This window comes from Salarias fasciatus, chromosome 22 (genome assembly GCF_902148845.1).
Source record: "Salarias fasciatus chromosome 22, fSalaFa1.1, whole genome shotgun sequence".
In the NCBI taxonomy this organism is placed as follows: Eukaryota; Metazoa; Chordata; class Actinopteri; order Blenniiformes; family Blenniidae; genus Salarias; species Salarias fasciatus.
Window position 1 is genome coordinate 27827470 of NC_043765.1, and position 14241 is coordinate 27841710.

The window sequence follows — 14241 nt, forward strand, 5'->3', positions numbered from 1 at the left end:
TGATGTGAAAACAATGTTTATTTTGTCAAAGCTTGAAGAAAATCAGCAGGCAGAAGAGGAATATTGCTGAAGTCAGTTTGGTGTGAAGATAGAAAAAGGGAGAGAGAGAGAGTGACAGAGGTGAGATGAGTGAGAGAGTCCCAGTGAGTCCGGTCAGGACTGGGAACACTGGTCTCTCCTCAGTGTCTCTCTGAGGGGAGTCTGGGAGCCCCGGGTGGCCTCACAGGTCACAGAGCCCACCTTCCTCCACTGGTCTGCAGGGAGCCTCAGGGTGCTGCTCCAGCTGTAGAGGCCGTCCAGCTTCTGCAGCACCCCGGGGCTGCTGCTCTGCTCCCAGCTGCTGCTGCTGCTGCTGCTGCTGTCCTCCACCCTCCAGCTCAGACTCCAGTCTGAGGGGAAGCCCTTGTTGGCCAGGCACATGAGCGTGGCCGTCCCCTGCTGCAGCTCCTCTCTGGAGGGGGGCAGCACCGTCAGGGTGGGCCGGGTATCACCTGGAGGACAGGGAGCACACAGCCGCACAGCTTGAGTGGGACACCGATGCTTTTGTCCTTGAAGAAGTTGCTGTCAGATGTTTTTTCTGCTCCAGCAGTCACTGGCTCACACATTGTTTCACTTCCCTTTAAGAAGCCTCTCATGCACATCAGCACAGAGAGAATCCTCCAACAGTTTGACCTCAAACTCCTCAAACTGCACCCAAAGCAACGCAAGCACATGTCTCAACCTTTACTGGCAAAGATTTGAGTCCATGTTTTCACAAAGTTTATGAGTGGAAACTTTAACAACATCAGCTTCAAATCAGCATTTTATTCTAATTCTCTCATTTACATTGTCTACTTTTAAAGAAACACTTAGAGTTTTTAAATATGATTTTTCAATTATTTCCATCGGAACTAGAGAAGAAAACCAGGAACATACGTAACATAACACATAACAATGTGGAAAATGGAGGAAACTCCAGACTCAGCTTTAAATATCCAGCACATTCCTTCAATATTCCACTAAAAGTGTGAATCCAGAGTGAAAGTCAGTGATGAAAGTGATCAAGTCCCTGTTGGAGTCAGTCAGAGCATTTCCATAGAGAGACACTTTGCATCAGCAGCTCCATGCTCCAGTGCTCTGGGAGAGTTTATAGTCCTGACAGCTGAAGACTGGAGGACTGACAGCTGTCCTTCAGGACCAGAGAAGACAGAGAAATCCTCCTGCTCACAAACATGAGTGTGATCTGCGTCCTCATCTGGACTCTCCTCTGCTGCTGCTTCACAGGTAAAGTCCAGAGAATCCAACTGCTCTCCTCCATCAACATCCGTCCCTCTGAAATGAAGCCCACAGAACCATGAGGCTGCTTTGTCTTTCTGTCTGTGTCTCCTCAGAGTCCAGAGGCCAGGTCACAGTGACTCAGTCTGCAGCAGTCAGCTCTGCTGTGGGAGGAACCGTCTCCATACCATGTAACACCAGTCAGGATGTTTTTACTGCTGATGTTGATAATGATGGTAACGAGGAACACTTTTTAGCCTGGTACCAGCAGAAAGATGGACAACCTCCGAAACTACTCATTTTGGCCAACCATCGAGCTCCAGGAACTCCAGGTCGTTTTACAGGCAGTGGATCAAACTCTCGCTTCACTCTGACCATCAGTGGAGTTCAAGCTGAAGATGCTGCAGTTTATTACTGTCTGAGTCTTCATGAAATCAACAGTCAAGCTGTGTTCACACAGTGAAAAACCGTCGTACAAAAACCTCCCTCAGTCACACTGAACAGAAACTGAACTCACTACTACACACTGATACACTTCACTGAACACACACAGCAGATGTTCAACCAACACACTGATAGCTGATCCATGTCTACATTGTGGTTTGAAACAAATGAGTAAAAGACAGTTATATCTGTTTGTTTTTCATGATGAAACCAGATCATTTCCTCTTTTCCACACACACATCACCTGGGTCATAACACCTCTTTACCTGAGAGTCAAACATTTACTCCAAGAAATAAATGTCTGAGTAATGATCGAAACACCAATAAAGACCCTTTAAAGTTTAAACAGACACAACGGGGACGAAGGCCTGGGGACAAAACCAGGAGCATTTCTATAAATATCTGCCGTTCCAGCTCCATGGCCTGATGTCCACAGCCGGTACAAGTTCATTAAAAGCTCCACAGTCACCAGCGCTGATCCAAGTCTCAGTCACAGAGGAAATCCAGTCACTGGAGCTGAAAAAGTCCCTCAGGATCAAGGTTTTGTTGCTCAGGGATCTAACATTCACCGGGGGGGTATTGCACAAAAGTAGGATAAACACATCCAGGATAAATGAAAATGTGCGGCTTGAGTCAGCCTCGTTGGTGACAAAAAGGCATATTTAATTTGAAGATATCAAAAGGCTTATTTTCCCATTTTGCCACAAGTACTCTGAGCAGTTTTTCATAAAACAATGTATACAATCTGTTTCAAATATTAAAATATCACAAAAACTTGGATTTGTCTCAGTGAAATATAAGAGTTTTTGTGTTTGTGTGAGTATATCATTAAACTGATACAATTTCAAATGTAGTCCTTCAACGTTTTCTTTTAAGTACCGTCTATCATGCTCAGCCCCGTCTCCCAGCAGAAGATGGTGTCTTCCTCTGCCTCGCGACGGTTCGATCCTCTGGTGCTGTCCTTGTAGCAGCAGATCTCCCTGAAAGCCTCCTCTGACAGAGGTTCACTCATGTTGGTGAAGAGAGGAAGAAAAGCGATCCAGTTTTTTTCACACGATCCCACAGTTTCCCAAATGCATTCATGCTCTCTGTGAATTGCAGAATCATCTTTGCTGTCTGACAAAACCAAACAGATAAAAAAAAAATCATATGTAGATATTTTTATTATCTTTTTGTTTTTTTTGTGCTTTATCCTCTTTTTCTCTTTGAACTTTAGTACGATGATCAGACTATACTCAGCATTAGAGAATGAACACGTTTGAAGAGCAAGCTCCCTGCAACAGGGGCAGGGAAAGAAACTGTCAATGGAAAAAACCCGAAGCGAAACTGTGGCTCGGGGGGGCTGGGACATCACTGTTCCTTGACCAGCTTTGGCATAGTTGATCAAGGTACCAGCTGAACCACCAAGGAGGTGAAGTATACTGTACAAAATACAGTATAAAGTGCAGTAACACAACGTAAATAAGCTGGTCTTCACCCAAGGAAATATGCTACATTTGAAAGAAGGTACAAATATAACAATAAGGTGCCAAAAAAAAAATAGATAAATTACAAAATATTTAAATAAAGGATCAAACAAAAAAGGAACAAATTATCCAGAAGTCAAGTAGCAGCAGTAAATGTTAAAAAAAGCTTCAAATGGGGACACTCCTCCAGTCTTTAAGTTTGTCCCTCATCCACTTGCACAGTTTATTGTATTTAAGTTTTCCAAGCAAGTGCTTTTGGAAGGAGGGGATTGATCTAAACTTCCTGTGTGGGCGGCACTTCAAGATTTCGGCTTCCATGAAAATGTCAACAAGCTTCACCATGTCATGTATGTCTGGATCTGAGCGGCGTTTACCACGAAGTGCTGTGAAGTTCCTCATCTGTGTTGTCCATGAACTCCTTCAGGACACCGATCGATCGGCTCACTCTGTCTGCTGAATTTTAATTCAAGTTTGGCCCCAGCCCCTTCAGGAATGACTTGAGGAAGTTATTTAAATGTTCAAGATGAAGGTCTAGAGGTATGCTGTTGCTTCGCCCTCCTTGGCCATTCCAGCAGCGGTTCCAAGTGACGCTGTGAGCCATGCGGGGTGACAGTGTGCAACTGACCTGTAAGGTCATCAGAGAAATGCTGTCAGCATATTGGGTGTGGCCGTATGCTTTATAGTAAAGGAGTGCGACTTTGTACAGGCGAAGTAGCCGTTCACCACCTCCTTCTTTGACTGCATCCAAGGGGCTCTAACTTCGCAGACTGCGCCGAATCCGCCCGCTGTCAGCGGAGCGCAAAGTGCGCCGTCGGCGGATAAAGTCAACGGGGCGTGTCCAGAAAATTGTCCTAATTTCGTGAACCAGGCGCAGTCACGCCTCCATCCCGCCCACCGGCGCAGGTGGCGCAAGAGAGAGGAGAGAAAGTGGGTTTAACCCAGCTGAGCGCAATTTGACCAATCAAATGAACACCTCTCCTTTTTTTCAAAGAAGGACACTGCTACATTAACATGATGAAATACATTTTATTTCCTGGCCTCAATACTAAACCATAGTGAAGCAACAATGTATATGACTGCATTTTGAAATAAATAATCTCTTGTAGAGCTTGGGGAGCCAGACAAATGAAATAAAAATGCAGACACCCTGCATTTAGCGGCTACATACAGACTTTGTAGGGAAAGGGAAAATCTGTTTTTATTTGTGTGCATCATAACTCTTAAAGATACATTTGGGAAAGCACAAAGAATTACAGGTGCCAATCACTCAGCGCAGCTGCACAGCGGAGCTGGGTGAGTCTACTTAGGACTGCTGGTTCAGTTGTCATCAGATCTATGTCCTCTGAAATGATTCCCTGTAATTCCTATCACACACATGGCATTCCGGCCATCCCAGACGAAGGATAATCATTTATGAGAGAATGGTGGCGACATCTGCTATCTGCTCCGTCCTCCGCTCTGCTTCACGTGTTGCCAGCATTCTTACCCCCCTCCAAAGGCCGCTATGGTCAGCCAGGCTGTCATATGCAGTGTTTTTGCGCAGGAGCACACCAACAGGTTGCTTTTCTGTAATCTAATGCATTAGAAATTAAGGTAAAGAAACAAAATATTAAATCAAGTGGATCAGCAAAACGTCTGCCTCATATCTGCTTTATTAATGCCTAAAATCAGGTTTTAAAATGTATTGAACTTTTTACAGTGCGCATTTGCGCAGCGTACCTCTCACTCACACTCCGCGCACTCGTTTCCCTGATACACACGCACACACACGCCAACACACACAAAATAGTTGTATTATTAACTGTCAATAATAATCAAGAACATATTAAAATTAGTAAAATAAGTCTCCCCGGTTGCGCACCAGGACGGACACCTTCCCACACCGACCCGTCCTCACCCTGCTCATTTTATTCTGGGACTGCAGGCTCAACAGGACGAAGGTATTTATTCAGAAAATATGTTCGTTCTAAAATTAATTTTTGGAAACGAAAAATACATGGTTTGCTGTACTTTAATGGAGGATATAATATTTTACCTGAATCTGTAACTGGCACATCTGGAGACGCTGCAGTGCCCCTGCTGTCAATACCGTGTTCACTGTTGTGCTCAGATTTATTACATTAGTTTAAATAATAATAATAATAATAATAATAATAATTTTACACCATTTTATGTTATTATTATTTAGTTGTAAACGGACAGCAGCCTACAGTAATTCTCTACCTGGAGGTGACGCGTGAGCGCTTCCATGCGCCACTGCAGGTTCTACGCTGGACTGTACAGCAGCTGGAGGTCGGTCGGGTATTTTTGGGGCAGCAGCATTATATTTGTTTCGCTGTTTGTCCCGCGACTGTTCTGACTCTGATTCAGAACGTTCCTCCTCTTCACTCCAGTCAAGATCGCTGATGTCCGACACGTCTCCGCCATCCGATTCCCCCTCACTGACCTCCTGTATCATTGCTAAAGCTTCTTCCACCTTATATCTCTTATTTATGCCTGTTTTTACTATCTTTCTTTTGGGATTTGCTTGATATTTTTGGTCATCTGTCTGATTGTCTGCTGTCAGAGCTAGCCCCCTGTTCAGATGCGCGCATGAACCAAAACAAATCAATCACAGAAGAAAAAAAAGCCCCGTGAAGTGCATCTTTTTAATCAGTCTAATAATAATAATAATAATAATAATAATAATAAATAAATAAATAAATAATAAGTCTCACAGACCACTGTTGGCCTTTGGAGGTATAAATGCTTTGTAATATTATCTGTGTTATTGTTAGGACCTTATTTGCTTCAAAAAAACATACAAGACACATATTTAGGAAAAGTCAAAGAATTAGAGGACAGGGGAATTATTTTTAACAGATTTATTTGAATTCTAAAAACCCAAATGGTCTGTCAGATTGTCTTGGATTTTCTAGTGCTAAAGAAGATAATAAAAACAATTATGTGGTTCATGAGTGATTGTGTGTATCTTTCATGACACTGACAAGCTGTCAGTGTCATTAGATCCTCCGCTCCCCAGCCTGCTCACACCTTCTGCACGAAACTATCACTGCGCCCAGCTGATTCTGTCGACCCCTCCCCCTGGTGCGCCGCCACGCCCATCTCGGCGCAAGTGCAGCGGACCTGCCAGACACCCTCTTCTGCGCCTGTCGAAAATAGGAATGCGCTGTCTCCGCCGCTGATCATCGCCAAGTTGCGCCGTCAAATTAGAGCCCATCATGTCAAGCAACAAAAAGCCAAATCCAAGTCTCTCCTCGGAGTGCTCCTTCATGGAGGAAATGAAGGTGGTGGAGGAAAGTGACTGAGCAGGTGACACAGCATTATGCTCCTTCCTCCCATGGATTTGCCTTGTTTGCTCTGAATTGAACATTTTCCCACAATCCTTAATGCTACATGGAAAGTGCACTTTCTGTGGAGCTACTGAGGAGTCAAGCAAGACAGACATGTTTACAACTTCCTCAACCTTTGCATGTAACCAGTCTCTCCTGTCCTGCTCTGTCCCTGTCAGCTCTGCATCCGGGGTGAAGTTGGCAAGAGTGTCTACAAAACAAAACCAAAAACACACAGAATATTTGATTTTCTTTATCCTATTAAAGTGCAACAAAACAGCTTTTTCATGAACCCAATGGATTGATTTATTTGTTTGGAGGGAGGACTGGTTATGCGCTTTCCTATAGAAGTCTATATTGTCTATGACTATGGAATATGATGCAGGTGGAGCTGGCTCAGAGGCCGGAGGAGGCGTTGAACCTGGCGCTGGCTCTGAAGGTGGAGCTGGTCCCGAGTCTTGCTCTACAGGTGAATTTTTGCCTTGAAACATTCGTGGCATCTGCTCATTCTGAGCTTGGCAGCCGGCTGTAAGGGAGCTCTGTAAAGTGACCACTTGCATCACCACTATCTGTCAGGAGAGTTTCACATGAGGAAACAGGTACTGGAAATAATGATTTTCGGATCGCATAATTACATCGATTACCAGTCAAGGTAAGGTCCTCCATGCTCTTGTACATGGTGTGAAGTGACAAGTGACGCTCAAATGACTCCTTGAGGAACAGTTCATTGCTCAATTTCAATGCTTGGAGGGGATTCTCCACAAAGCTTGGCAATTTTCTTCTACTTTGCAATGGCACTGCTGTAGGTTGTAGTGATGTCCATTTTAGAAAGTCTAGTAAAAGCAGCTTTTTTTGTCCCACCATGCTGCAAAATGCTGTTTATGTAATGTGCAAAGGCAAATCAGGTGCTTGTCCTCTCAGTGAAATAGATAGTCCAGCACAAAGTGCAGGGACATTTTACTTCTGCAAGTAGTTTGTAATGCGAAGCTATCAAATTTGCTGCTGTTTTCCAATTCCTGCTGGTTATGTGTTGGATGATACCCGCTTCAGCCTGGTTGGCCACAGTACTGACAGATTCACTTGGAAATGTTGTGATAACCTGAAAAAACCCCCCCAAAAAACAGATTGTAATATACTGTAGTGCTTAGTAGTTTTGGAGCTAATGTGCGGTGTGTCACGTAGGCTTGCTGTTGGACTTTTGCAGAGGTGGGTAGTGCACAGTTACATGTTGAAAATTTTGTGTACTTAAGTAACTTTTTGGAGTAACGCATGCAATGAATGAATTTTGACAGAAAATGTATTCACTATACAGTCTTCCTGCGAAACTGTGATTATGTGTACACATTTAGGACATCTTATTCTGAAACATCACGCAAGAAATCCATTTGGTTAGAATCAACAATGTGAAAATCACGTAACCTCACAACAATGCTTGTAACACCAGGAAGCAAGCCTACAGTTTGTATAGGAGTGTACAACTCCAGCTACCTGAGTGACGCCTCGCCTCGAACATGATGATGCTGCTGCTGGCGGCGGCTTGAGGCAAATCTTCTTGCAGTCTCGAGGAGTTTTTCAGCGTGTGTGTTGCCTTTTTTCACTTGTTTCTGAGGAAGATGAAGTTGCGGTCGATGTTCTCTTGGTTTCAGCTTCTTGCCATTGTTTCTATAAGGGATGGTCTTTTTCTAAACGCATTAGTACCGACAGGCAATTTCTGCACATACGGACAGACTTGTTGTCGCATCGCTTTCAGTTTAGCCCGAGCAGTGCTAATCTTTCGAACGGACTTCGTAGTTGCTTACTTTTTTCAAAAATAAGCACTATACTGGAAAGTTGTCCTTGCACTCGTAGATTTTTACGACAAAAACGGCAGAAATCGTTCACCGAAGACTTGTCTCGACTGCATGCCATGATCCCATGTTTTGGACGACAGAACGACGACAACGGAGCGCTGCATACGTTGCACTGTGTTTGCGTCACTGCCTTATTTATTGGATTGATTCTCTCCGCTCAATAGTCCCGCCTCTCGTTAGCATGTTTGAAATGCTGCCCCAATGGCGTGGTACCAGACTGTCTTTATATGTGTGTAACACATAAATAAAAGTCAGTCTGGCATGCCAGGCTGAGGTCTGCTGGGTGTTAGTGAAGTAGGTGATGAGACCTGGGAGTCTGTAGGTGAGGCTGCAGGTCTGACAGCTGCTGATGGCGCCGGGGGCGTGGCCATCAGAGAAGCAGGTGGAGTGTGTGAGACAGACTCGGGTCCTCCTGATGGAGATGTCTCTTGTCGGGTCTCAGTCAAATCAGTGTTTGTGGCTTTGTGAACAAAACAAAGAGATTACATAGAAACTTTGATGAATTTCATTGTGTTCAAAATAAGTACTGTCTCAAAAAAATTCAAGAAAATTGCGTGTGATGGTTCAATATTAGTGTGGGGTATGATGCAGACCCTGCTTCGGCCAAAAGCTTTCTTCAATTCACTCAGGGTATTTGCCTGAATTTTACCAAGAGCTCTGGACTTATCAGCTCTTGCAAGATGAAAACCAATTACATTCAGGTTAACTGTTGGAAAACTTTGGCAGATGTAATTGTTGAACTCTGCCAGCTGTACAAAACATCTTTGTGACATTGTCCCCGGCAAGTCAAAACTTGGGTTCCTGGAAAATTAAATGAGACTAAAGGTTGTCAATTTGCAGACAAAGCCATTGTTCTTAATAGGCACTGACTTCGATCAAAGCTGAGAAAGCGTATTCCTACCTCTGTTCATATGATTGTGCCTCTAATGCAGTGTTTTTCAATCATTGTGCCATGACAAATGAGTGTGCTGTGAGAGGTAGTCAGTTGTACTTTGAGGAGTTGTCCAATTTTTCTTTATTGGTCAAAAGAAAGGGATACTAATGTGTTACTATCTGCATATGATGTGTCATTGCTGTCTGTGCTGTAATCTATAAACCAAGGTTCCACACTAACATTGACGGTACTTCCATTGTATTAAACTTCTTCGGGGCCACAGAGTGTCATTTTGTTACATTTGTGGTTGGTGGAGTGCCCTGTGACCTTGTCAATGAAAAAATGTACCATGTCTCAAGAAAGGATAAAACACAGTGCTCTAAAATATTGCTGACTCTCATACTAAAAGCAAATGGAAGCAGTCAGTGTTTTCTGCACTTGCAGGCAGGTAAACAATCATCTGGCATAACGCTGCTATGTCTCTGTCACAACTATAAGAAACTGTGCTACAATTACATGAAATACATATGCAGAAAATAGCAGACCAAAGGTTGATTTATTTAAATATATAATGACTGTAAAGTTCGGCAAATACAGAGGAAAATAATGTTGCAACCAATGGTAGATGCTATTGCTGTGTGGATGATTTTTGCTGGTGTACTTGTTTCTTCTTTCTGTCTGGTGGGTAAAACCTATGTTTCTTTATTGACCTGAGGATGGCCATTACAACTTCATGAGTTAAATTATTTGTCTGCAGCCTCAACAGAGCATGGGAATTTGCCTATAGCTTTTTGTACGCATTTCAAGGTTATACCGTATTGGCCCGAATATAAGACGATGTTTTTTTCCAGAAATTGTATCCTCAAAAGTGGGGTCGTGTTATAATCGCGGACTTACGGTAGATGGTCAATACGCATCCGCGCCACTAGATGGAGCCAAAGTATCACTGACCAGAGAGCGAGCGGAGCGATGAAATGAGATCAAATGATCTGATGAAAAATGGCGGATCATCTGGAACAAAGGGGCTGAACGCTGGACAACTGAGCAAACAACAGAGGAGAAGTTATGATACCAATTTTAAACTGATGGTGATCAACGCAGCAGAGTCATCAAACAACTGCCAAGCCGCCAGGAGATCTGGTGTAGCAGAGCCTCGTTCTTATTGGAGAGCACAGAAAAAAACAGAAAAGCTTTCCGTGGTCCCAAGAGCGACGCTTCAGAGAGATTAGAACAGTGAGTGAATATGTCACTGAAAAACGGAAAGACGGAATGCCCACCACCAGAGCCTGATTCAGCTGAAGGCACTGGAAAGTTATTTACATCATTTATGCAGTTTGGACCCCTTGAGGCTTCTTATTTGTTGCTTATTGTTTCTTATTTTGAGAGAGAGAATTTATTTTTTATTCAATACTGTTGTAATATTTTTTCATTTTGTATCTCGTGAAATGTTATCTCAGTTGTGAGTTTTTGAGTTTATAATAATTGCATAATAAAAAGTTGTTTTATGAGTGACCTTATATTCTTCAGAATTTTTTTTTTTTTTTTTTCACAAAATGATCTTTGAAAAATAGGGGTCGTGTTATAATGAGAGTCGTCTTATATTCGGGCCAATACGGTATTTTGTTATTGATTGATTGAAACCTTTATTGTCCCCTCTGGGGAAAATCAGTTGTCAAACAGCTCCTGACATTTAAAAAGAGGAAGACAAACTGAAAAACAGAGTTGACAGTGCAATAAATACAAACACTCTGCTGGTCCAGTAAATATGCGGTGCAAACTAGTAATTTGCTAAAATGCATCAAGTGCAGCTAAAAGTCCCAAGTCAGTTAGCCCATCGACTCTAGCTCTGGGTCTCCCCGTGCCTGCAGGGCCTGGTTGTAGAGTCGGAGTACAGCTGGAATAAACGACTGTCCAAATCTCTTTGTGCTCTGGCGGGGGAGGATAAATCTGTCGCTGAATTTGCTCCTCATCCCCGTCAGCTCGATGTACAGTGGATGGGAGGGATTGGCCAACATGGCCGCCAGTTTTTTCCCCATCCTCTGTTCAGCCACCACCTCCAGGCTGTCCAACCCGGTCCCCACCACAGAGCTGGCCTTCTTCACCAGCTTGTTCAGCCTGGTATCGTCCCTGGCACAGATGTTGCCTCCCCAGCAGGCCACGGCGAAGAACAGGACACTGGAAACCACTGACTGATTAAACATTCTCAGTAGCCTATCACAAACCTTAAACGACCTCAGCCTTCTCAAGAAAAACATCCTGCTCTGCCCTTTCCTGATAAGAGCCTCGGTGTTGTGGGTCCAGTCCAGTTTGCTGTTAATGTGTACGCCCAGGTACCTGTCGGAGTCCACTTGTTCAACTTCAACTCCCTTGATAGTGATGGGGGCTGAGCTCCCTCTCTTCCTCCTGAAATCCACCACCAGCTCCTTGGTTTTGCTGGTGTTGAGCAAAAGGTGGTTGGTGTTGCACCACTGCACAAAGCTCTCCACCAGGGCCTTGTACTCCTCTTCCCTGTCGTCTGTGATGTAGCCCACAATAGAGGAGTCGTCAGAGAACTTCTGCAGATGGCACTGGTGTGAGCTGAACTGGAAGTCGGAGGTGTAGAGAGTGAAGAGAAATGGTGCCAGGACAGTTCCGTGGGGGGTGCCAGTGTTACACACCACCACTTCAGACTGACAGCCCTGCAATCTAACGTACTGTCGTCTGTCTGTCAGGTAGTTGTGGATCCAGGCTGTCAGGGAGTCTTCTACACACATCACTGCCAGTTTGTCTGCCAGCAGTGATGGCTTGATGGTATTAAATGCACTGGAGAAGTCGAACAACATGATCCTCACCATGCTCCGTGGCTTCTCCAGGTGTGTGTAGGCCCTGTGGAGCATGTAGATGATGGCATCCTCCACCCCCACACTCTCCTGATATGCAAACTGCCGGGGGTCCAGGTAGTCCTTCACCTGGGGCTTAAGATGTTGCAGCACCAGCCTCTCTAGGATCTTCATGACCTGAGATGTTAGGGCGACAGGTCTATAGTCGTTTGAGGTGCTGGGCCGTCCATTCTTTGGCACCGGGACGATGCATGAGGTCTTCCAGAGCTGTGGAACCTTCCTCAGTCTTAGAGATAGACTGAAGAGATGCTGGAATGTGCCCGCTAGCTCTCCAGCACACACCTTCAGTACCCTGGGGTTGATGTTTTCTGGTCCTCTGGCCTTGTGTATGTCCACTCTGGAGAACTGCTTCCTCACCTGCTCAGCTGTTATTGAGCTGTGGGCGTCTCTGGGTGTGGAGCATGCTCCCTGGTTCCACCCGGTGGTGGTGGGAGGCTCCTGCTGCTGGGGTGTGAGGGGGTCAGGAGAAGTGGGGGCTACAGCTGCCTCGGGTGGGGTGCATTGGAGAGGGGAGGAGAGGGAGGGGGAGGGGGACATTGGGGGGTGACAGGGGACAGGTTGGTCAAACCTTGGTTAAAAAAGCAGTTCAGATCATCTGCCTGCTCTCGGGTTCCCTCCACCACAGTGTGTGGCTGCTTGAGACCTGTGATCTTCTTAAAGCCCTTCCACACCTCCTTAGAGCTGTGGGCCACCAGCCCTCCAGCCCTCCAGTTTCCTCCTGTAGCTGTCTTTGGCTGCCCTCAGCTCCTTCTTCACCTCCTTCTGAGCGGCCTTGGCTCCCTCAGCGTCCCCTGCTTTAAACAGCCTCCTCTTTCTTGTCAGGAGGGCCTTGATGTTGCCATTTATCCACGGCTTGTTGTTAGGAAAGCACCGCACCTTTTTAATGGGGACGATGCTCTCCTCGCAGAACTTGATGTAGTCCGTGACACAGTCTACAAGACCATCTATGTCGTCCCCGTGGACTCTCTGGAACATCCCCCAGTCAGTGGTCTCAAAACACGCCCTCAGCTGCTCCTCCACATCCTCTGACCATTGCTGGACACTCCTGGTGGTGACAGGCAGCCTCCTTATTACAGGGATGTATGCTGGTTCCATCCAGACCATGTTGCGGTCTGATGCCCCTTTTGGCGGGAGAGCTGTGGATGTGTAAGCTCCCTTCACATTGACATAGAATTTGTCTAATATTTTTTCCTCCCTTGTTTTGCATGTGACATACTGGGTAAAGTCCGTCAGCGTCTTTCAAACATTTAAGTGATTAAAGTCCCCATTCACAATAACACATGCGTCTGGGTGCGCAGTCTGTAACCCCGCGATGCAAGAGTGGATGACGTCATTTGCCCGCACCGAGACCGCACTCGGAGGAATGTAAACAGTCACTGCCACAACATGTGAGATTTCTCTTGGACAGAAATCCAGTCTCAAACCTCGCGCCAGCAGTTCAATATCCGAAGTGCAGACTTGCTGTTTGACGGTGATGTGACCCGGCTTGCACCAGTTGGTATTTACGAACACGGTGATCCCGCCTCCTTTGTTTTTACCGCTGCTCCTGGTCCTATCCGCTCGGACCATGGTGAATCCGTCTTGCTCCACCGCTCCGTCTGGGATGTCGGGATTCAGCCAGGATTCAGTGAGGAATAGCAGGCTACACCTCCCGTATTCTCCCCGGCTCCTCATCAGGGCGGAGAGCTCATCTGTCTTGTTGACCAGCGATCTGACGTTCCCCATAAGGACGAATGGCAGGTATGTCCTCTTGGCTTGTCTGTCTTTCCTCGCTCTCACAGCCACTCCAGCCCTCTTCCCTCTTCTGCGTATCCTTACTTCTCTGGGTAGTCCTGTTGGAGGAGCAGCCGCTCGACTCCGATAGGCAATGAGCTCCTCTTTACAATACACGCGCACTCCTCTGCTAATCAGGCACATCTTGAACACTCGGGTTACGGTTAGAAAGTTTAAGAGAGAAGGTTATAAGAAAATATTGCCAGATAACATCGTGTAGGTGTTAAAAAGGTAATCGGTTAGATTAAAAGGGCTAAAAGGTAAAGATAAACGTGGAGCTGTTCAACTGGCCGCCACCCAACCGGCGCCATCATTGACCATGAGTACTGCAGTGGTGGAAAGGACAGTGAATTGAAGCAGTGCCATTCG

General features: G+C 45.4%; 1 gene segment (V, D, J or C); it reads right to left on the reverse strand.

Moving 5' to 3' along the window:
• Positions 1 to 557, reverse strand: LOC115409006 (Ig kappa-b4 chain C region-like). The segment is given in 1 exon segment: positions 1 to 557. A coding segment is annotated over 1 exon segment (267 nt).
• Between the last annotated feature and the right edge of the window lie 13684 nt (positions 558 to 14241).